Source organism: Heliangelus exortis, chromosome 2 (genome assembly GCF_036169615.1).
Source record: "Heliangelus exortis chromosome 2, bHelExo1.hap1, whole genome shotgun sequence".
NCBI classification, from domain to species: Eukaryota; Metazoa; Chordata; class Aves; order Apodiformes; family Trochilidae; genus Heliangelus; species Heliangelus exortis.
The window spans coordinates 95,462,422-95,487,430 of record NC_092423.1 but is presented as its reverse complement, the minus strand read 5'-3'; the positions used below and the strand labels follow the sequence as shown (position 1 = coordinate 95,487,430).

The window sequence follows — 25,009 nt, the reverse complement described above, 5'->3', positions numbered from 1 at the left end:
ACCAAATGATGCCTTTTCTACATAACCACTGTAGATTCATATTCAGGAATTTTCCCCTTCAATCACTCATTTCCCTCTAAAATAAACCAAGAATATGATGCTATGTGGATAATAGTGGTAGTTGCTCAGACAGGAAGACAGCATATGCTGGCAATTAGCCAGCATATGGTTTGCCAACATGTCTGCAGACAGAGCCAAGAAGAAAATATTCAGGAAAAAAATATATGGAAAACCTTTATGCTATGTGGATTAGGCATCTCAAGGAGCCACCTTTATCCCTTTGGGAAACAGTAGAACAAAGCTAAATCTTTCCATTAAAGTACAACCAGAATCAGGTTCCTGGAAGATTTTTATCTAGAAGTAGTTTTCTATTTGATTCTTAATTTACAATTTGTTTACTAGAATTGAATGTATCCTTTGCTTTTAGAAATGCCCACCCAAGAAAGACAAAGAAATTTAAGTGTCACTTTTATAATGGGGAAGAAAAAGGCAACAGCCTTCTACTACAGTTGGGAAAAAATATACATACTAGGTAAAAAGAAAGAAAGTCCTTTGGCATGTTGATAAGGCACTTATTCAAGTCCTAGATCTTTAGTTTAACTTAGAACCGTGCTTCTTCATTTTGCATTAAACTACAGAGGAATACTAAAGCATAAAAAAAGTACAAATCATGAAGGTGATTTCTAAACTTTGTGGATATGCTTATGTAATGTGCATTCTGACCCCCTCAAGGATTAGGCCACTAAGGGAATTTAGTGTGGGAATACCTACCTTCTGGACCTTGATTTGACTTAAGAGTAAAGAGGAGCACATCAGGATCAATCCAGCTCTGACTGCGACAAAAATCTATACATACTGGGACACAAATCTAGGCACCTCAATGTTTTAAAAAGAAGCAGTAAGGTTCCTGCAGGGTGAGATGCTGACAAGGTTTAGCAGTCTACACCACAAAATCTTTCGAATTTTTTGGGGGGCATTTAGTGCCTAATTTTGGCCTTACATATCAGATAACCCTGCAACATCTTATTTCTATTTGATCCATTGTCTTTGTATAAAATTCATATGGAGTTCTATAGGCGCACGTGAAGTTTCACAGTGAAGTTGCTATAAAGCAGATCTCAATGAATCCTGTTTATCATTCCTTCTGCATCCAGACTGTCCTTGGTAAATGGCCTCAGTCAGTGGTGCAGAAAAGTGCACACGTTAGTATTCAGCTAATGTGCAGTCAGGACCCCTAATGACTCATGCTATTATATCATTGACTGAGATCACCTAAAGGAAAGAAACAAGATCATTACAAAAAAACCTTAGCATCCTCTCTGACTTATAACATTTGTGTTCCAAAGACCGAATTCCCAATTAGACTCTGAAATGTCTGCTGAAAGCTGTTTGAGCAATTTTGATGATATTTGCATTTGAGCAGACTCTATCTATTCTAATTGTTCCACCTGTTTGTGGAAGATGAAGGCCAAGAAAATCAAAATTAAATTAAAAGATGATAAAAAATTAGACAGTAAATGAAGATGTTAGAGTTAACTCAGCCAGAATTATGGAGTATTTTTAGGTCAGTATTAATAACCAGCACCTGAGCTCTAGACCCAGAAACTTATGCAGTTGATGGATCAGGTTCACTGGTATATTTCAACATTTTGGAGCTGCAAGGATTCCTTGTGATATTTATCTCAAGCATTAAATTTCTTTGTTCTAATCAATTTAGAGCTAACTCAAAATACTGTCATAACTGTAATAAAATTTGAGGCTTGATATTCAGGGAGAGAAAATCAAGAACACCAGAAACGCAGAAGAGATTTTCTAAACAATGAAATGGCGTACAGTATTGACATTTCTTTTTCCCCATAAAGATTTTCCCTTCTTTATACAAAAATCCTTGGGTTTTAGTTACTATTTCATTTTATGAATTTTTGCAACTGATTCATATTTAACAATGAATACTCTTCATTCAAACCCTGCAGCTTGGAATTAGTCTGCACTAAATATGCCTTATGATGAAACACACATGCAGTTCAGATGAATGATGGCTGAAAGTGATTATGCAAAAAAATATAGTATGCTCGGATATGTAACTCTGTCTACTGAGCACGACCAATGGCAACTTTTCTCAGGAAAGAAATATAGGAAAAAAGCTACTGTTACTTGAAAAGTTGGACAGGTTTGGCCAGTTAGTACACTTGAATCAAATAGATTTAAAATCCAAATTAATGCAGTAGCAGAGTTAATTATCATTATGAACAAGCAACAGAATAGTAATGAGGTCTCAGCTGTGAAAGCACACTGTATTTGGTCCTTGAGCTGGGAACTTTCTGTTTTCAGTCCTGCATTGGTATCCTGCACAACATTTTTATTCTGGTGTTAGTCAGGGAATAAAGACAATTCCCCAATTTCCCAATACAAATGAGCATCCATGCACATTACATAATGTTCCTTGTAGTTCAAAGATAAATTATTTTAAAGCTTGAACAAGATAATCAAGGAGAACTATGCCAAGTCATGGAAGGAATTATGCTATTCTAAGACATCAAAAGAAAGAACTGGCATGGTTGTAAAATGCCTGGTTAGGATTTCTTTCTACAAATGAAGACCTACCCTTATGAAAGGAATCCTGCAAGTCCTTATGAAAGGATTTGCTTCGAGAAAGGATTTTCTGTAGTATGAAAAAAACAGAGTTTTGAAAATGTGATGGAAATCTACAACAGGATGACATACAAAATAAGAAATAAATATAAATAATATAAATATAAATATAAATATAAATATAAATATAAATATAAATATAAATATAAATATAAATATAAATATAAATATAAATATAAATATAAATGTAAATAATATAAATATAAACATAAATTAAATATAAATATAAATAATATAAATATAAGTATAAATAAATATTATTATAAATAATAAATATAAATAACTATAGATACAAATAAAGATACAAATATAGATATAGATATAAATATAGATAATATAAGTATAAATATATGTAAATATAAATACATATAAAATTAAAAATATAAATACAAGTAAGAAATATGCTTTCTTTTACATTGTGAATAATTTCATATCTTTTATTTTCATATCTTTTACAGGCCAGCAAATACAATTTCTATGCTTTTATATACTTCATAGAATATGATTCAAAAGATTTTGTTTGATTTTAAGACTAAGTAAAATTAAGATTCTGTTTCCAAAATTTGATCTCACTGTCTGATACAATATATCAGATTTAACTTACCTCTATAACTAGTGCTTGCTACAGTATTCATTCACTGAGTTATAAATGTCAATATTTTTCTTGCCGGTAAAAGAATTTATAAAACAAAATCGCATTTCACTTAGGCATATTATGGTATGTCATCAACAAATGTCCAAACAAGCACAAACCATAAGTTTTTAAAGTTTGAAAAAGTTCACTTGCAGCCTAATCTTCATGATTTTTTGACTGAGAAAAAAAAAAAAAAAAAAAAAAAAAAAAAAAAAAAGATTTCTAAAGATCTAATGAACTGTGACAATTCAGACAAATATAAATTCCAGTTCTTTTATTTATTACGTTAAATTGTAGAAAGAGTAACTTTCTACAATGATGAATGAGAAATAAACTTTTTCCACCTTCACTGGCCTGTAAATAAGTTAAATTTTGCTCACTTAACCAAAATACATTTGAACGGTGATTAAAATTAGTGATGTATTTCCAAACACAAAATATGGTAATATTGTCTGATGTCTGATTGTCTGTATATAACAGTCATGCTTGAGTTGGTGTCCATTCTCTAAAATAGAGAATGTACCATGCGACATTAGAGGAGAATTTTAATCTTGACTATGCTAAATCTGCTAGGCAAGAAAATTATTTCAGGTGTAGTATGAAATTTATAGATTTCCCTAACTTCAAATCCCATTTTGGAGCTGTGGTTTCAGACTTCAGGGAAAAGAAGAGGAAATGTAACAGAAAGAGTGAAAGGAAGATTTAAAACCACAACAAATAAACAAATAAAACACCAGAATTACAGAGGTTTTCTAAATTAGTATTTTTATTCTCAGTCAGGCAAAGAAATTCTTAGCAAATACCCAGCAGAGACTATTGAAACTGTGTAAAAAAAACGAGTCACTGAACTGTGACCACTCTACTACTATACTGAGGCAAAGTTTAATGCTACCATACTCGGAATTAATATGTATTTGACACAGTTCATACATTCATATCTAATATCTGACACTGCACCTTTCCAAAATATCCAATCTCATCATGGTACACAGGTGTGTGAACTACAGTGATACTGTAATACTTAAATACTATTGCTATATAACTGAAGATTCTGCATCACCAGAAAGCTTATCTTACCACCAAACCCCACTAACACTTGCTACTAAAAATGATGGAGCACTAGAGGAATATAACGGTTAGGAGTTGTGTTCAGCAAATCCAAAATTATTGTGAATAAATTCAAACTTTGGGCACAGTTCCACTATGATAATACATGATTTTGCTTTCTAGAATGCTGGGAGAATGTTAGCATGGAAATAGTACCAATTATCTGAAGAAGACATAATACATTTTAATTCACATTCTTAACCATTCAGCTCTGAGGGCTAGGTGTTGGAAAGAAAGGAGACCATCATACTTCTCTATTTCAAGTCTATTGACAGAAGTTTCTTATATTCACTAAAAAAGGTACAATCTTAGAATTAGAGCTTTTACCACAAACCTAAATGCATGCAATAAATTATGAGGAAATTTTTTTAATATGCTATATGAAAAAAATTCAGCTGTGAAAGCCAAGAAGTTGGTATTAATTCGTTATGTTTTGCAGCCCTTCTAATCTCACCTGTGAATTCCTGAAACTGGAAGTGTAATATATCAAGAGTAGTAACACAACATTTATTATAATTGTGTGGGCTTTGTAAAAAACAAAACAAACCCAACAACAGCAACAAAAAACAATAACTCTCCAGGTGATTAGTAACGATTCAGTTACTTCATGACCTCCACTGTTTTCATTACCTCTTAACAAAGAAAATCTGAGTGCATACAGAACTGATCTGAGCCACAGCAATAGAGGGGCTCAGAGGCCCAGTCTGTAGGGTGAGATGTAAGGCAGTTCTGCAGCCATCTCTTTGCAGTGTCCTAAGGACAGCACATTTCATGCAGTGAAAGAGATTTGCTGTGAGTGCTGTAGCCCAGGGAAGATACGAGAAATATGCATTACAAGAAATCATGAGAAGAGAGAGTGAAAGTACATCATTTAGAAAACAGTTTGACTGAGCAAGTAAGTCTGATTACTTGCACTGTTCAAGTACTGTCACTGTGGCTCCATGAGGAGCACATTCACTTGTCACTCCCGCCATTCCATACCTCAAGATGTACAAGCTTTGCATCAAATCCATCCCTCAGCAGTCGGCTAGCTGCCTGCTCTCTGGCACATCTCAAATGCATAGATAAATACTGCTCACTGCTCTCTGTCATCTTATTTCTAACCTCTTTCAAAGCATCTGTGTGTGGGCTTTAATTCGCCATCTTTGGCTTTTCCCCACACTGCTCTCCATTACAGGTATTTGCGTTTGAAGTAGCTGAAAGTGCTCCTGCTGGGGCTCCAGGGCCTGCGGGACCCAACCTGGGGTACGGTGCTGCTGGTTGGGCGCGACCCGGAGCGGGGCAGGGTGGCATAGGCAGAGGGAGAGGTTGAGCGGGGTAGGGTGGTATAGGAAGAGCGGGACAAAGTGTTGTAGGAGGAGCGGGACAATGAGCTGTACGGAGGCCGTGTGACTGTGCCATAGGCGTTGCGGGTCACGGAGGAGTAACCTGAGCGGCCCGCAAGGCTCCAGGCTGAGCGGGAGGCAGGCGTCCACATTGAGTGGGAGCCTGAGCGAGCGGTGGTGTCGGACGAGGGACCCCACTGCGGGCCGCACACCGAGCGAGACCCCACGGTGGCCACAAGCCGGGAGACCGGGCGAGAGCTGGAGGCACAGAGGGAGCGGGCTGTGGTGGCCGACAAGGGCTGCGGGGTTGGGAGGCATGGGGGGCAGGCTGCTGATGAGTCCTCAGGGCAAGCGGGGGGCAAGCTGGAGGGCCGGGCCCCCGTGGCTCCCAGCGAGGTAGTGGCAGGGGAGCAGAGCGAGTGGGTGGCGGGGGGTCCCACCGGGCGGGGGGATGGAGAGCAGAGTGAGTGTGCTGCTGGGGGTCCTACAGGGCGGGGGGCTGGGGAACATAGGCCATGGGCTGCCGGGGAGCTCCCCGTCTGCAGCCCTGCTGGGGTGTTACTGCGGGTGGCAGGGCGGGAAGCTGGGGAAGGTGCCGGGCATGGGTCTGTGGAGCACACACCATGGGCTACTGGGGCACTCAGGGGTTGGGCAGCAGGAGAGGGTGCGGAGCCACAGACTATGTGAGAGATGGAGGCAGCGGGCACTGCGATGGGAGCCGGAGGCATGGGACTGCCAATGGTGTGGACTACTGGAGAGCAGACAGGCTGGGTCGGAAGAGCAGTCATATGGGTAGGGACTGCTTGAGTTGCCGCAGTGGGACTGGAGCCAGCCATGAAGTGGGTCAGCAGAGCACTCACCGCGTTATTTGCGGGGACAGAGACAGAGTAGGGCATCTGCCCAACTCCACCTCCAGGCTGGTGTGCAGTAGCGGGACCTGTCTCAAACACCACGTGAGGCATAGGGGGGCACACAGGGTTGGAGGTTGGGGCGGGCATGGAGCCATACATGGATGGAGGCATTGGGGCACAGGTAGCAGGAGGCACGGTCTCACATATGACACGGAAGCCAGGATCACATCCCAGTTCGAAACCGGCATTGCCGCTTGGATTGAAGCCTTGGTTGCAGATGGAGTTGCATAAGGGGTGGCCTGCAGGGAGGTACACGAAGTCGTACACAGGCTGGCCTCCTGCACTGCAGTTCGGGTTGCAGACTGGGATACATATATATTCACACATGGAGTTTAACCCAGGATCTGTCACAGGGACAGGCCCAGAGTTGTTCATGGGGACGGAGCCATTCTCACACACTGGGAGTGACCCATTCTGGCTGACGGGCAGGGTGCCATTCTGGCCCACAGGACTACATACTTCAGCCTTGGCACACCCCTTGCAATAGGCAAACTTGTGGCATCCAAAGTTGGCCAGGAGCCGGTGGCTGCCAAGCCTGTAAGGTGTGAACTCAACAATGGTCCGTGCCTGTTGGTTGGCTGCCAGTGTTCCTAAGCTGGGGAAAGAAAAGCAGAAGAATTAGGACCCTGGGTAGCTCTGAGACCTGATTCAGCACTACAAGATGAGCACGTGCAATAAGGTTTTGTTCGCTAAAAAACATCCTCAGAGACAAACGCTTATGACAAAATTGCTATTCTTGCCTTCATCAAAACACAACAAAACAAAACATTTTCTGTGTTGTTAACGCATGGTAACAACTTCTGTCCTGAAATATTTGGCAAACTTCCATAGTCAGCTACGTAACTGGAAATGTAAAGCTCATTCATGATGCTCCCTTGAAGTCTTCAGAAATGTAGCACTTTTCTGTCTCAAAAATATATTTACTGTTTCTCATTTTCAATAGTTTAAATAGGATTGGGCAGCTGTGTGGAATCAAGTTCATTATTATTCAAGTGAGAAAAATTCATAATTGCTTCACCTCAAAATTTGTCATACTTTGGTCAGTTCTTATTGTCATGAAGAACAGCAATGCATATTAATGAACAGCTACTTTTCCTAGGATGTTATAGCATCCTGGAAGTTTCCAGCTTCCTGTGATTAATGTGTTATGAGCACAGAATGCATATTTCTACTTCTAATAATTATTTTCTAATTGTTCATATCTGCGGTGCCAGTTCATGAATATTTAGAGGAATTCTATTACAAAATCAACAGGGTTAAAAGGTATGAGGGACCCAGCTAGAATTTATTGTGAAGAGTACATTCCCTTCCAGACAGAAATTTGAAACACACACTTAAATCTTAAGAAAAATGAAGAAGCGGCCTATCTTGTCAGCTTTAAGTGATCCATCATTTTCAAGAGAAGTGGGGGTTTAATAGAGTCTCAAAGTAATAAGGGGCAAAAAGTCCTGTTTGGCTCATAAAGACCAAAAATAGCAGAACTATTATCTTCCTTAAAACCTACTCTTATGCATCACACCTTTGTCAACACCCAATATTATCCTTCTTTAAACAACTGGTGAACTTACTCAATAGTCATTGGCTCTTTGAATAAGCCACAGCCTTCTAACGTCATGACACAGTTCTTCATATCTTCCTGGAGAGGATTGCAGAAGGAGATCTCTGCAGTACATGGTACTTTCAGCCTGGGCTGGCTCAGTAGCTAGTCAGAAAAAAAAAAAAATAAAAATTATGTTCTGTAACCCTTACAAAGCTAACAATGAAGTGGAGAATTACTCATGCAGGTTTCTTTCTGATTTACTTCTATGATCTCTATACATCACTCTAAGTCAAGTTAAACATGTAAACCCTACCAATGTTGTTAAAATTAAAAAAATACAAGAAAAGGGGGGAAAAAAAGGAATGTCAAGTTTATTTGCATTGTACTTAGGAAGTGGCCAATAAGATTCCCCTAAGTCTGTTCCTTGGATCACAAATCCCATTAATTAAATTTCCTTACCTTTACAATAACAGGTGGCCTGTTGATCACGATATCCCTGCTCACCATCAGAGCTTCTCCACACTCTGGGTCTGACACAGCAACTACTTTCATAATGTTGTGATCACAGAGGTAAGGTCCATATTGGCTATATGAGATGCACAGTGGAATTTTTTTCACTGTTAAAAAAAATTGTTTTAATTATTTTTTGTGATATTTTTTGGCTAGTATTTCTACTAAAGTTTAACTGGTACTTACAACAGCTTAACTAAATATTAAGTTATGAAAGCATCTTTGAAAGCTGACATCACTTTTTTTTTCTGGCTTACGATGATACATTGCTACCTTCAACAATCAGCTTCACACTTTTCAGTTAACGTAACTATATCAGTGCATATACAAGGACGCTGCTTTATTATGACTATTGTTCAAAATTTGGAAGCTTCCATTCCATTGTAATTCTCAAAGAAATAATTCAAATGTAGGCAAATGAAATCTTGGTAAAACAGAATGTTAATACCAGGTATGAATTTTCGTCTTCTAATGATGTGTTTTAATTGAAGGGATCTTTTTTTTTATTTTTCCAGAAACATATATAAAACAGGAAAACAATAAAACAATAGTATATGCTCTGATACATTTTTGCACAACTCCGCATATGGTGTAACTGTAAATAATTACTTTAGTACTCCAGACAAATGTTTTACACTGGCTAATATCTTCTGGCCAAAGGAAAACAACCTGGTTTTCTGACAGACAGCTAGAACTTCATACTGAATATAGAGTTCAGAACTGAACTTCTAGTGGAAACAAGTTTTTATATGATCATAAAAATCTCTAAGCAGTGAGAAATTATGGAAAGACGAAGTCCTATTTGTCATCATACAAGTAGAATTGACACTGTGCTGGTTTTTGATTGATCACCATAAAGTAAATTCAGCTGTCAACATTAATGTTGTATTAATTTCACATCCCACTACTATTGGGAATTCGAATATTAATTCCCCTCAAAACAAACTATCTCCTGAAAAAAAAAAAAACAAAAACCCAAAACAAAAAACAGTGGATAAAAGGCTATTAGAAAAAGTCAGCTTCTTACCTTCCCTTGGGCCCAATGTGATATTCACACTGTCTTTCCAAAATTGATCCATTGGACAACCACTGTATGTTATTATTTGTGCACACAAATTAAACTTCAGGTTTTTATTTTCATTGCGCAAATTTTCAAGCAGCCAGTGCAGTTGGACATCTTCTCCATACATTGGGCAGTTAGCCATCTTTAACCTCATGTTAATACCAGAGTCACTCAAAAATGGGTTTTTCAGAGATGATAACTCTCTATCAATATGACAGTTGGAAGCATTGCAGTATCCTGGGTGAATTCTTCTGTAAGCCCGGTAATAGGCTTCTTTGTTTTTCACAGAACCTGTTGAAGAAGATGCATGATAATGAGACTGCTGAATGCACAAGAAGTCATATCTACCTTAATTATAAAAATAATTAAAATTTCTTTCTCCTCCTTGCTGAAACCTAATGCAGTATTTTGGTGCAAAACAAATCCACGGGATAATGAAACACAAGATACAGCAGTCTGAATGCATTAAAAAAAAAAATCTCAGAAAAACATCCAAAGAAATTATTATATTTTTATTACTGAAATTTAAAAATGGTCATGTAAGTACCAAAATGTATAGTTATTAAAAACTCAAAATGTAATTCTATATAAGGGCTAAGGTGTATATGAAATTCAACCATGCTTCTCAAAAGGCAATATACACCATTCAAACAAAGCAACTATCAACTGTTTGGTTTTTGTGGGTTTTTTGTTCCTTTTCAAGAAAAAACTCAGAGCCTGAAATTTTACAATTAACTGTGATACACTCTTCATTCCTTTAGCCAATTTTTGCCAGTTGAATTCTTTCTTACTGCTGGAAGTCAACAATCAATAATCAGTATCCCAAAGTAAGGACATCAGAATATTCTAATAATAGATTAATTTAGAAAATAACCATACTTTCTGACAGATCTGGTACAAAAAGCTTCAAGAATCAAATCCTGGCTTTAAACCAATTTAGGGTATTTGGGTGTTTTTAGAAAAAAGTTTGATAATATTTCAAACTACTGTAGATGTCAGAACAAAACGTGCATACAAATAGTGGCATTAACTGTCTGCAAAGCATGTTCTGTGAAGAGTGGCAAAGGACTTTGCATTTGACTAGTTAGGAGAAAAGGAGACTGAGGGGTCATCTTTACAACTGAGCCAACTGAGACTGAGCTCTTTACACCTTCCTGGGGAAGGTGAGAGGGAGGCGCTGGTTTCTTCTCCCTCATATCCAGTGACAGAATACACGGGAATGGATCAAACCTACATCAGGGGAGTTTCAGACTGCACATTTGGAACCATTTCTCTGCTGAGAATGTGGTCAAACACTGGAACAGACTTTCTAGAGAGGTGACTGATGACCCATGCCAGTCATTGCATAAGAGGCATTTGGACAATGCCCTTGACAGTATGTTTTAATTTTGGTCAGTCCTGAACTGTCCAGGCAAATGGGCCAGGTCATCACTGTAGGTCCCTTCCAACTGTAATATCCCATCTATGGATGAAATTACTGTCTGTTTTGTTTGAATCTTCTAAAGAGGTTTAGAAGTTTAAAAATCAAGATCTTTGAACATCTTCCTCTAACCAGGGAAGTTCAGATTGTTCTACTCGTGTTAGCACAGGAGAGACTACATTGATAATTTTATATTAGCATTTAAAGTTTCCTTTAACCCACTGACTGACTTTTTGTCATACCTAGTTCATACTTGTAAGCCCCGGTGATATCTTCAAATTGCTCACTGCCAACACTCTTGGTGATTAGATGTTGTCCACATGGCCAAGCATCACAGAAAAATTTTGTTTTCTTGGCATTGTTTTGGGAAAGCCAGCCAACATAGTTTGAATTAACTCGAGAAAACATATGATGACCATCATAGTCCAAGTCCAGTTCCCCCTCTCTGATGCTTCGAACCCATGTAGGACCGCTGCAAGCTGAACCTAAGCCAGATAACAAGAATGTTACAATATGTAGAAACATCATTAATAAAGAAACTCAGCAACATAAAATGAGGGAGAAAAAAATCATTGTTATAGTAAATAGTTACCTCTGCCTGTTTCCAAAGGTGTCGGATCCAGACACTGCCAATCACCACAGCATTGGTTTAGGTCTCTGCGAGCCATCCAAGATTCATTCCAGCAGTGATATCGCCTGTGGTATGCAGGAATATAGGATTAAAGACACCTCTTGGATCATCAAGTTCAATGCTTTATGATGGAGAAAAACAATGTCAGAGATAACCTTTCAATCAACTGAAGACCTGTCTTAAAACAATTTTTGCAGACAGGAGTTTTGCTTCATAGCACTCAGACTAGAAATTCATTCCAGGACTCTGCACATGTGATTGCAGAACATTCTTCTTATAACCTCTTTTGTTTGTTTGTTTAAATAGTTTATTTTCCTCCTGGTTCTTTGGAGGAAAAATCACATACTGGTTTATTCTTCTTTTTAATGGCTTATAAAGGATAGACCCTTAAGTCTTTTGTGCTAAATTACGACCCTCATTCCTTTAGTATTTCAGTTTGACCTCATCTTTCTGATATGTGTAAAGGGCAGAAAATTCATTAAAAGCTCTCACAGATGAGACTTGGATGCAAACAAAATTCTGGTTCAGTGGAACTATGAATATACAGGACAAGGGTGAAAACATAAAATTCTGTAGTGATGAGTGATAATGTCATATTTATATGAACATGAATTAAAAGGCTTACAAGAATAAAGCAATCCATGATAAGGAACCTCAAGAAGACAACATCGTCAGCCAGTTGATTATGACTGAAGATAGTAGCCCTAACTCATAACAAGTATTTCCTTGCATTTTATGATCTACTTAATATTTTTACAGCTACAAAGACTGATGCCCTTATTCTCTCAACTGAGAAGGATAAGCAGGTAGCATCAATTCTCATGACAGTGTGTTTTACTTTTTTTTTTTTTCTCTTTTGAAAACGTAGTTTGAGCTGATTGCCTCTTCACCTACTAAATTTTAGAAATTCACTGTTAGGAAACTAAACAGCTTTGCCACAGCAGTGAAAGAGATACAGTGATCTGCTAGATTTACACTAGTCTTTCTACAATTTAATTTTTGATAAAATCAAAAGAGCTTATTTATTTATTTACCATAGCTTGTCTTTACCACACAGGTTTTTTCCAGTACAGTCAAAAATCTCATTGACACCCAGAGGATTCTCAGTTGAGCATGGAAAACAGAAATTTGTGACAACACGGCTTGGAATTCCCAAACACCTCATCACTGTAAGGAAAAAACATTCATAACTCGTTACAAATGGTAATTAATCAAGCAAATCCTACACTTAGTTTATATATAATTATTCTATACTCTACTTTGCAATTATATATATGTAATGACTAGGAGGCAATGTTTGGGATGCAGTGATTCTGTCTTCTAAAATTTTTAGGTGTTGAAAAGTAGTCAGAAAAGAGCCTAGCAGCAAGAAATGGCTTGTTGCTCTTGCAGCTTTAAAAAAAAAATAAAACAACAGAAAATACCCCTGTTGTAAGTTCAGAAATAATCACCCAATCACAGAGTGATTTTGGACCACAGGCTGTGGACTCCACAGCCTCTCTGGGCATCCTGAATGTTGATAATGATCCTGACCCTACTTTAATGAAACAGCATAATTTTTTTCCAAACAGGATGTACCACATACAGATTAATATATGGAATATCAATTTATTTTTGTCCAATGTAGAAGCAGGTTCAGTAAAACTTCACCCAAAGGATAAATTTTGGCTCAGAGATGCTGCACTTGCTCGGTGTTTAAATTAAAGATGCAGAATTGATGGCTACATGGTACAAAGATCACAGAAAAGACAGAACTGCTTTTTTTCTTGCTCTTCATATTGTATAGGGGAGCAATAAGGTGGTAGTAAACACTGTGTTAGGAGTCATGCCATATCATAACAAAAGAAAAATACTCCATTTATTTTCTAGTAAAGTGCATGTAATATTCTTCCTGTAGTTTTGAGAGACAGAGATTTTTGGTCCCATTTTTCTCCCTTTTTTGAATAGCTAGGTAAGGACAGACTGAAATATCATACCTGTGCACATGACTGAAGCAAGAGACCCACAGTAACCATATCTGACCGGCCTGCATCTACCATTGTACCACTGCTGAAGAATAGGGACGCTTCCATTCCAGGAAAATGGTTTTGTTCCTTTCAGGTAATCATTGTTTTCTGGAATCTTCATTATACTGTTAGTTGTATGGCTGCTTATCTAGAAAGAGAAAAGTCTTTTCAAACAGCTGGCCATGTCCTCACACCCTAAGCATATCACAAAATCATTAGATACCAGTTTTTCCTGTAAACCTGAACACAGAAAGGATTTCACCTGCTAATCATACTCTTCGGTTACTGCACAATTAGTCCTGCTGTAATACCATGAGGTGTGATCCAATCTGTTCAGAGGTCACACACCTCTAGAGGTCTTACCATGTGATTTACAACCATGCTGACATGCACAGGATCATTGCGCCAACAATGGTCACGATCAGAGCCATGATGGTAACTTGCACCCATGTCTAGGATCTTCAAGCAGATATCCAGAATCCCATCTTCAAACTGAGGAAAGAGAAGTTAACACAGGCATCATAGTATTTAGACACTGAAAAAGTTCCTTCTTTGTCAACTGTCTTTTTATTTGAGCTGCCTGCTCTAGTCCTCTGCAATTTTATGACTTTTTTTTTTAATCAAGTACAGCTCCTAATCATCTACACAGTCTATCTGCCTGAAGGAAAATAAAAGATAAAAACATGTCATTTGTGCTTATGTTTGACTAATGGTGGAATAATTTTCTTCAGAAGCACAATATACTGTTCCACCCTTTCCAAGAACATTATGCAGTTTCCTTAATTTTTCTACATTAAATTTCTTTCCAGTTATTCAGGCTACTGTGAGATTCTCAGACATTTTGGGTTGTTCATGCATAGTCTGGTCTTGTTCTAAAAGACTGTCACACGCTGTAACACAGCATGTATTTCTGAAAAATTATGGATAATGCTTTATTTATCTGTATATGGATGAGAAATCTTAAAAAAATACCTGTCCAAAGTGCCATGGTCGAGAGGTAATATGCTTGTGAACTCCTTCATACAGTATCCCATGTTCATTCAGAACATATTCTTCTCTATGGGCCTGATTGTCCATATAGACAGGGTCATCTGGAAAAGATGCAGAGCTATCAGTCGGACAGTACACTTCTAGCACTTCTTTAACTTTTACTTCACTGGACCCTTCTTTCTTTTAGTACCTATTTTTGGTTTATACCTTTAAACATACTCAAGAGTGTGGGCAGTCACAGATTATTCATTTCTACTTACATTTAGATATTATTTTATTAAGTCTCTCCCTGCTGCAGCATACATGAAATACAGAACTTGCAATTTATCTTCATACTAACCTGTTCTAGGAGTCAAATACTGCACACTTAAAGTTGGGTATCTAATTTGGACCATAACCAAAGTACAGGCAATGTTAATATTTGCCATGTAATGATTTTGGCAAGATCAATTTAGATTGGACGTTAGGAAAAAATTCTTTACCATGAGGGTTGTGAAAAAATGGAACAGGCTGCCCAGGAAGGTAGCTGAGGCCTCATCCCTGCAGATATTCAAGGTGAAGCTTGATGAAGCTCTGAGCAACCTGATGTAGTTGAGGGTGTCCTTGCTTACTGCATGGGGGTTGTACTAGATGAGCTTTAGAGGTCTGTTCCAACCCAAATTACTCTATGATTCTATGATCCTACAGACTGCAGAATTGCTTGCTAACAGAATCAGATCTACAAAATCTTCTATGTATTTGTACTACATTATTTCATGGCAACACCCAAGGATTCACAGAACCACAGAACAACTGCTTCGTCCTTTCTTTCCCCTTTGCACAGGGAAAAAAAAAAACCTGTGCAACAGCAATTGCAACTGAGAGAAAGTTGAAAATTCAGGAGAGGAAAAACTCTACAATGAGGTCAGTGAAGGAGAGGGAGGAGGTGTTACAGGCACCAGAGCAGAGATTCTCTGGCAGCCCATAGTGAAGACCATGCTGAAACAGGCTGTCCCCCTGCAGCCCACGGAGGATACCAGTAGAGCAGATATCCACCTGCAGCCTGTGAAGGACCCTGTGACAGAGCAGGTGATGCACCCAGAGGAGGCTGTGGCCCCACCATGAAAAGTCAACACTGGAGCAGGTTCTTGCCAGGACCCATGGAAAGGGCAGCCCACAGGAGAGAAACCTGTGATCCCATGGGGGATGCACACTGGCACAGTCTTTTTCTGAAGGGCTACACCCCATGGGTGGGACTAACACTGGAGCAGTTGATGAAGAACTGTAGCCTGTGAGAAGGACTCACAATAGAAAAGTTCATGGAGGTCCCCCTCCTGTGTGAGGGACCACACACACTAGATCAGGGGAAGAGTGTGTGGAGTCCACCCTCTGAGGAGGAAGGAGAAGTAGAGTTTTGTCCATGACAGTAACTGATGTGTGATATCTCCCTATCCTTCATTCAAACCAAGAGCATTTCATTGTATTTTCTCCCCCCTGTCCATCAGAGAAGGGATATGAATAGAGTGGATTTGACAGGTACCTAGTATCCAGCCAGGGTTAACCCAGCACAAGAAGGGACATCTTGAGCTGGTTGCCCAGGACCATGTCTAGATGGTTTTTTAATACCTCCAAGGATGTGCCAGTGCTCAGTCACCCTCAAAGTACAAAAGTGTTTCCTGATGTTCAGAGGAAATTTCCCATATTTCAGCTTGTGCCCATTGCTTCTTGTCTTGTCAAGTCATCATAAAAGTAGGTGAAAAAAGTTACAACACATCCCTGCTACCATTAAGAATCCAAATCAAACCACTGGCTTGAGACAGTCTCAAACTGGCAGAGAAAAACAAACAAATAAACAAAAAAACAAAAACCAAACCCAATACCAAAATCCCTCCTTTCTCATTATTTCTTCAATTCGAGCCGTTACTTACCGGATAAGAAATTTATTTCAACATTTTACTCATCACTAGCACTTTTCTTTAAATTATCTGATCATTGCTAGAGTCCTTACCTGCACACCAAGGGTTAAAAAGAACATAAAAATCTCCAAGACACCGCTGATATGTGTGACCGCAAGATGTGATTTGCATATTGAGAATGTAACGGCCAATGCAGGCGTTGGAGGGTGGAAACACGCTGATACTGATGCATTTTGGCTGATGAATTTTGTAAGAAGCACTCCAGCAGGTTTGATCTAGACATCTGCCCATTGGGAAGGTACATTTTGTCTCATTTGATTCACAGGGTCTGAGGCCTTTTCAGGAAAATAAATATAACTTCAATCAGACATTAGACAAAGCACATGTAAAAAGCCAGTCATTTGTTTAGCCATCATTTGCAATGCAAAGCTCTCAAGGGCGGATTTCTTTTTCATTTGTCACTTGAGTAGCAGGGTGAGAAAACTTCACATGCTAGCAGGACTGCCCGAGTTAGGGGAAAATGAATGAGTAGATACTAATTGTCACTGAAGACTATGGGAAATGCAACTTAGCAGCAAAGGCCTGGGAAAGACTACACAGAGTTTGGGAGTGACTACCTGTCTCCACACTGAAAACAGCCTGGTCCGCGGAGTCATCCCATTCCCGATTTTGGAAGGAGGCATAAAAGCTGAAGGCTTGCCCTCTCCTTATTATCTGTCTGTCGGTTCCGAAGAAATGGGTATTGTGAATCTGGCAGTTGGAAGGACAGTTCAAGTCGACTTCTCCCAGTTCAATGACTGCAGAATGGAGAACAGAACACAAAGGAAAAAAACAAATATTTGAGTCCCCATAACTGGCTAAGGTCAAGATTTTATGAAGAAGGAGAATGGTTTCAAAAAATTCATTCAAGACTACATATAAAATCCAGCAACACCAAGACTGAGACATACATCTATAAAAATATTCTTACAAGTTCACCATTTTTCTAGTTTGCAGGTGGAAACTTGTGTAAAGTTTTGATTTATAAAGTTGTGCTACAAGTTTTTTATCTTTTCTATCTTGCTTTTTTGCTTTATAAATACCCGATGCTGAAAATTGATTTTATATCATAATATTCTCTCTACATTACAACACACTATCTAGGGTTACTTTTCAACTACAGACAGGCAGCTAACATTTTGCACATACTTTTGCTATCAGTTTGGAGCTGATTTTTATACAAGCAATCAAATAGTAAAGTAAATTGAAGAAATAAAAAATCTGATTTAAGATGTAGGTGTTTTAAAGCTTCACTGATATAAAAAAATGAGTTCTGAAAAAAAAATATTCCTCCAAAATTGTATATACTGTTAAATATGCATGCAAATTTCTCGGTCTACATTTCCTAAAGTCCTGAAGTCAAGGTTTGCAGACATCTTTTGAGGAACTTAATGAAGAAGGAAATAATCACAAATTGTGACATTTAAAAAATTGCTGACAATCTATCCTAAGTGCTATGATGAGTTTGATAGCAATCTTGACTGCTTATCCCTTAAGCATCCCACTTGGATATCAGCCATTTCATAGGAGTAATCATGATCCCGGTGCCAGAAGGATGGGTGGCAACACTAATTTTTACTTATTTGCATACAACTTTTTATTTTCAAAAGTGCTTCTCTCTAATTGAAAAAATGGAAGCCAAAGATTCTCAGCAATTTTGGAACTGGGTTTACTGAACTACAAAGTCTTGCATATTATTTTAATTCTAAAGGGTTAAGATTGGTCCTGCTAAGCCTGCAGAACAACCAAACAATGCAACTTCTCAAACTACATTGGCACTCAGCTGAAAACAAAGTTAGTGTTTATGGGGAAAAAAAAATTCCCATCCAGAAACAAGGGTTTATCCACATAAAAGGAGACTCATAGCTAGGCCCACGGGATCAGCACAGGATCACATCCTGAAGTAAATAAGAACTGAAATTAATTGGGAGGGCGGGTAGGCAAAGAAGCCAAACCCAGCTTTTTCTGATTTGTTTCCTTGAGCCAAAATAATTACCCTTTTCATCAAACCATTTAAACTGGGTAATGAAATAGTCTGGTCATCCAACTCTTCAGCAAAGATCAGCAGATAAATGTAGACCTGGGTGTTACCCATGTTTAATACAAGTATGCTATCAACAAGAACCAAAAAAGAGAACAATGAATTACATCATTATTGTCCATGAATACATCATACCTGCTAACAAGAAACTGAGCTAAAAATCCTATATCTTAATAAAAGTCATCAACCAAAAGTGTTCTGCTTAGGCAGAAAGGATTAGAAGCACTTATAGCACACATGGTGAATTTCTGTGGTCTAGAACACTGAAAAAACCTGAGAGATCCTCGCCCGTCTTCTAGAGGCATTTGTAAACCAAGATAAGCACAGTGCATCAACTCATTCATCCAGATAAACAGGAACATCAGGCAGTTGAGACATTACATGTTTCCCATGTTTCCCTAAAGTCAGCCCACAGTTTGCTTATCAGACTTAATTATCGTAACTAAATCACAAAGAAGTTAACAACTGCCTTTTTAAGTAAACACAGCTCAGAGAAAATACTAAGGGCTAATCAATTTCATATCTCCTACATGTTTTCTCTCTCTGGTAGAAACCTGACCTCCAATACCAGTCACTGGTTTTCTCTATCAATTGACATTTTACCTTCATGCCAGGAGTATACTCCAGGTATCAGTTTTGAAACGATTGCTTCTAGAAGGAGATCACAGAAAACTGTGTAGCTTATGCTTGAAATAAAAAGTACTCTTTTCCAATCTCTTTCTTATCCTCAGAATTGGCTATTGTTTCACCAATTATTTTCTGTAACTCCTTTATAAAAGGAAAGAGCTTTTTTAAAGTTGTTTGTTTCTTTGTTTTCTCTTTCTCACTAAGTCCACAAATGAAACCTAAACAATAGAAGTAACCCCTAGACTTGATTCCACACAGCAATATGTACTAACTTGTTTTGACCTTACACCTGACCACTTCATTATTTCTGCTTTCAGTAGTCAATTAAGTGATAGTAAAGTTTCAAGACACTTACCTTCCATTTTTCTTGAACATGTACTAGTATCCGAAGCACAATTCTGGGGGAGATACCTCCTCAGCAAGATGCACTGCAAGGTCTGACTGAACTCCTCCACGAACCAACCTAATTTCCTCTCAGTAAGATTTATATTCAGAACTAAAAGGCTGTCACACGTATTGCGTCAACAAAATACCAGTTTACAAAGAGGCCCCACCCATGTGTCTACTGATGCTCATAAATGATTCATTTTAACTTCCAGCATTATTAGGGAGAGTCCTGTGGGTGAAGGGAGGGAGAGATCATGGGACCTCACCTTTCGATGTCCCACAACTTCCAGTGTCTCGAAAATATTTTAAGACCTGAATGAATCCTAACACGTTTCAGATAATCCAGAATTTTTAGCCATTTAAAGTTCCCATAAATCCCAGCACCTACTGTTCACTTCTGGCTAGACATCTTCAAACACCTTCAGGAAAACAATAAAGAATACTAGACTGAAAATGAATTTAGGCTCTCTAGATATGATCACCAGTGAACATTTTTATTACAATAGAACAAGAAATCCCAGGTTTCAGAAAGTCTGCATAGCCTCCCTCCAGACGGAGGTCAGAGTGAAATAAGCAGCTATAAATGTTCCTACCTAAATTGTGAAATAAACAAGGAGATGCATTCAACATTTTTGAAGCTGACAGTAAAATTGAATGTAAAAATCACAGAATATCTTTATCCTTTGTGTGTATTCATGTTCTAGCACACAACCTGTTTTGCAGCTTCTTAGCTTACTCCACCTCTCCTCAACATTATGAAAACCATTTGAGATTTTTCCAATAATTTATGAGAACAGAAAATATTTAACTATTTTGACACATAAATGTATTATTTTATTTCAGTTTAAGGAATATTTAATAAAATAATAAAAAATTTGTGCATTCACTGATGAGGACACCAACCTGCAAATGGAGATATGGGCTGAAATTTTCTCTGCCAAAACCAAATTGAACACTTGCTACAGTTATCTCCTATCATTCTTATACCTCCCTATGCCAAGCTTCACTCTATAAGATATTCTTTGAATCCCTCCAAATTATTCTACTTTGGATTTAAAAAAAAATACGTAAAACAAAAAAAAAACCCAAATCACATGAAGCCCAAAACCAAAAAATCATTCATTAATAGAAAAAGAGCCACAATGACTGAAGCTCAGTGATTTGCATAACTGTCTGGATTCTAGACAGTGCTTTCAGAAATCATAAAATGAAACAGCTTAACTAACACTGAAATAACTTAGTAAGCATAACGTAACAATGCAGGTATTGTGAAATAACTTCACGGAAATTAAAGCAAAGAAAAAAATCAGCACATCAACAGTGGGTTTGGAAGAGAGCAGTTAAAACAGTTGTGTGTCTGATGCATATGAAAGTGAATATGAAGTGTTCATATTTGAAATTTGTAAATATTTAGCTAGTTGCTAGGCAAACATCAAGAAATACATGAATCCTAAATATTTTGTGTCCGTCTTGCATATCTGAAAACTTTCTTATTCTTAATATTTATCATTTGACTTAAACTTTGACACATAGAATGAAAAATTAAAATCAACACTGGTCCATAAGAAATATTTGAGCAGCCATAAACACATAATCAACTGCAAATCTACCTGTAAAATTGGAAAGGGAGTGTTTTAGTCCCCTATCAGAGACCTGCTTCCAAATGTATGCCCATGGAAGTGTACAGAAAACCAAATAGAAAAGTACCAAAGTTGGTCACGGTTCCCAAGAATAGATGAAAATCCCCTCAAATACCTCTGGCTTAATCATGTGACTAAAATATTTTGGTAAATGGAAGCCTGTGACAAATAAAACAAATAAGCATCAGTGGCTGCACCTGTAGGTTCAAAGAGACTTAATTAGGAGTTTAAAATACTAAAGGCCTGATTCAGGAGGGGTACACTTTCTGTATGGATGTGAGTCACTGACTTTAGTAAGTATGCTTGCTTAGATCCTTGAAGCTGCTTCGGTGCCTATCTGTCTCTGCAGGATCACTGCCTATCTAGCCAGACCAAAGCAAAGCCTCCCATATGCACAAATTTCTGCCTATCAGTGCTAGCAAAGCCTATCAGTGTTTGCCAGCTCACAGCTATCAGACTGGTTGGTCCTCTCACTCAAGCCCAAGCCCTGAGAGCCTCAAGTAAGAATCTTTAACAAGCTAGACAATCACAGCATAGTAGCTCTCTAGGAGCAGTCATTCTACATTTACCCCTTTTGCCTTCCAATCCCTGCATCATATGAGTTGGACTTAGGTAGTCCCTGCAAGAGGGCTACCACCCTAAAGAAAGGGGTATGGGAGACTGAGCACAGAGAGAGATTAGAGATATGGTTCAAAGAAAGGTTTTGCCTTTCTGTTTATGGCCTGTCTAAACAAATGATGCATCCTGTTTGCTGCCTTCCAAGGCAGGTTTCTGCTCTCTGTCCAGGGAATGTTCTCCTGGGTATAAACAGTTCCCTTCCATGCCTGATAGAGAGGTTCACCAAACTAAGGTTGACAGTCCCTTAGGCTCAGATGCTACTGCTTTTGCCCTCCGTTTCCATCTTTTCTCCTAACACTTCACTGAAGCTGTCCTCTCCACATCAATATGGAATCTTACACACACAAGTGTACAAAGAAGCTGATATGCCTGATGCAGGCCTGAAAATTCTGCAAAATAGCACTTCCAGGATTTAAGCCATTTAGGTCATTATGTTTCCTTAAAGATCTCGACCTTGGCCCTTACTGCACAAGTATTTATGTCATAATAATTTAGAGATGACTTTTTAATTTCTGGAATCATCGGTACTTAAAATAGCACAGACTACATTTACCTTTTACAGCAGTTTCTTTTTTTAAAAATATTACTTGTATTACAATAGTCTGACATGATGAGCATTGATAAAGTCAAGTGGCTGCCTGCTAAGGCTTTGAAACATTCATTGCTTCCAATTGTCCATTATGCCACTAGGAAAGGGTGAGGTTTGAAGAACATTGCATCTCAATCACAGAGAGAGCACCTGTGAATGGCACTGATGCAGTTCTAAAGCATCACTAATATATTCAGGAACAACAGAGAAGTTGCAGTAATCAAGCATTCAAGGAAACCTTTCAAGAAAAAGGAACACAAAATGACAGCTCAACAGGGAATAAAGAGAAGAACAAGAAAATACCAATTGTGAATTAAGTGTTTTGTTGAAAGTGTCATCTAGTGGAAAGGTAGGGTAACTACAATGCTTAAAAAACCTTAAGTGGTGTGTGTAAATAGGTAGCCCCAAAATTCATTTTTTGCACTTGGTTGTATAATACTGTTCCTCTGACTACTGGATCTGGAGCTCACTCTATTAATGAACTTACAATTTTGTAGAAATATCAGTGACTGATGGAGTAAATGTTACCTGTCAAGTCATTAATTGGCATAACAGTCTGATCCTAAGAGTTCAGGTACTTTTATGTCTCATGAGGAAAGGGGAAAAGGGAAAAAAAATAGGATGCCATAGGTTAGCTCCAAAATAACCACACATTTGTTTGGAATCCACATCTGACATTTAGAAGTTTCATTTTACAAGGTCAATAGGCTGGCAAACTAACATGAACTCTGTCACAGAACACACCCAAAAGTTTCTAAAAATTCATAAATCATCTTGCAATGAGGTGCCTTTCATTAAAGAACCTGAAAGCACTGGCAGTTACTCAGTTGAGTGTGAGCAAGTATTACAACACCCTGTTTACAGATTAATTAAAACACAGAAATGCTTCAAATGAAATCTTAAACAAGAAGAAGTACATGGCAGTCTTGTCTTTCTAGAAGCTGGAGGAAATTAGTAGCATTAAATAATTGTAGGTGGTTTCTGACACAACAAAACCACCAGTCCTCATACAAAGAAACTAAAAGCTCCTTCAAAGCATTTCCCATCCAAGATGGTGCATAGGACTCGCTTTATGTTCTGACACTTGCTTTCTTGTCTCTTACCCTTTTACTGAGTTTACACTGACTCTGTACATTAACTCATTTAACTCAAAGACACTTCTTTGGTCTGTTTAATATGATTTTTTCCCCAATATCCACAGTGGCAACGAGAAAGACACACACCTATAATGTTGCAGTACATGCAGAATGCAGCAAGGTCAAACAATTATCGGATGTGCACCTCGTAAGAGCAAGCAACAGCATCTTATGTGCTTAAGGCATATTGTCATCATACTTAGAACATAACCCAGGCAAAATGCTAACCTGAGTCATACTGTAGGCCCTATTTCTATACTTCACCCTTACTCTATAGTACTTCCATAATATTTTTTTTTAATTGGCTCTTTTTTATGTACCTTAATAACAGTAGCAATGGTGACTGGGTTAACTTAATAGAATAAAACTATAAACGTTGCATAAATTGCAATTAGTAAGTTGGAATGAAATTAAAAAAATATTTATCTACAAAAAAACCCAAAACAAAACAAAACCCAACAACCCCTCTTCACAAACTGAAGCTTGACTTCATAGCTAATTAATTGGCCAGGTAACTACCCTGAGTAACATAAGTTCACTTTCAAATGGGCTTGTTCACAACTGTATTTAAAAATGGAAGTGGAATAAGCTAGCAGTACTGTAAATTCAAACCTCAGCTCAGTGAGCAGTGACTTTCCCATGCAGAGGAACCCATAAACCACCAGCCTGTGATTATAACCCACCAGTCTAACTGCCCAACCAACAGAGTAGATGCTATGGATCTTTTCCCTTGACTGGCAATGCTAATTGGAAAAGATTCCACCCGAGAAGCTTGAGTTAAAAAGACAAAACAAGCAGGGACACTTACTGGGTTCAACCACGGGAGGTTTGAGGCTCTCTGAAAGAATCCAAGTTGGCTCCTCTTCTGTTTCTTAATTTAATGCTTCACCTTTTCATGAAACCTGCTTTAAAAAATTAAAAAAAAATAAATCCAGTTTCTCCTCTACAGCATTTTTTTAGATGTTCATGTAAAATTTCTTTACATAAGAGTAGATCAGTATCTTGAGGCACAGGTTTAAAATACAGAACCCCATCCCAAGAAAAAAATCAGTAGAACTATTTAGTATTAAAATCAGAGAAAAGGAAATATTTTGATTCTAACAAACTGATGTAACTTTTTTCAAGATTTCTAAAATTTTCTATGCAGTGCTTAGTGTGAGGTTAAAAATATGCAGTTCTGCATATTTTAACTGCAGTTTTAACTGCTTTTATTTTAAGCAGTTAACAGAAGAATAATGTTTAAATCAA

At 38.0% G+C, this 25,009-nt stretch overlaps 1 protein-coding gene and 1 long non-coding RNA gene across 3 annotated transcripts; one reads left to right on the top strand and one right to left on the bottom strand.

The window, feature by feature from the left end:
• Positions 1 to 4,025: 4,025 nt before the first annotated feature.
• On the bottom strand, positions 4,026 to 24,667 carry LOC139793031 (protein-glutamine gamma-glutamyltransferase 5-like). Of its 2 annotated transcripts, none has more exons than XM_071737077.1 (13): positions 24,570 to 24,667; positions 17,302 to 17,481; positions 16,777 to 17,019; positions 14,772 to 14,890; positions 14,163 to 14,291; positions 13,770 to 13,947; positions 12,828 to 12,960; positions 11,755 to 11,858; positions 11,405 to 11,647; positions 9,707 to 10,033; positions 8,629 to 8,786; positions 8,198 to 8,331; positions 4,026 to 7,224 (listed from the first exon to the last, which is right to left on the bottom strand). In XM_071737077.1, the coding sequence occupies exons 3-13, from the start codon at positions 16,973 to 16,975 to the stop codon at positions 5,565 to 5,567; spliced, it is 3,384 nt and encodes a 1,127-aa protein (XP_071593178.1). In that variant the 5' UTR covers positions 16,976 to 17,019; positions 17,302 to 17,481; positions 24,570 to 24,667; the 3' UTR covers positions 4,026 to 5,564. The 2 variants fall into 2 exon arrangements, with proteins under 2 accessions (XP_071593178.1, XP_071593177.1); XM_071737076.1 differs by lacking the exon at positions 24,570 to 24,667 and adding an exon at positions 19,747 to 20,644.
• LOC139793032 (uncharacterized) lies at positions 8,299 to 13,835 on the top strand. Its single transcript, XR_011724465.1, has 3 exons — positions 8,299 to 8,739; positions 12,851 to 12,962; positions 13,745 to 13,835. It is a non-coding gene; the product is annotated as an uncharacterized lncRNA (long non-coding RNA).
• Positions 24,668 to 25,009: the final 342 nt, after the last annotated feature.

Bases quoted from the DNA above. Each gene is read 5' to 3' on its own strand.
- LOC139793031 (XM_071737076.1), bottom strand. The intron at 10,034-11,404 runs GTATGACAAAAA...CTTCTTCAACAG, and splicing joins GGCTTACAAGTATGAACTAG to GTTCTGTGAAAAACAAAGAA. The intron at 7,225-8,197 runs GTAAGTTCACCA...TTCTTTCCCCAG, and splicing joins AAAGAGCCAATGACTATTGA to CTTAGGAACACTGGCAGCCA.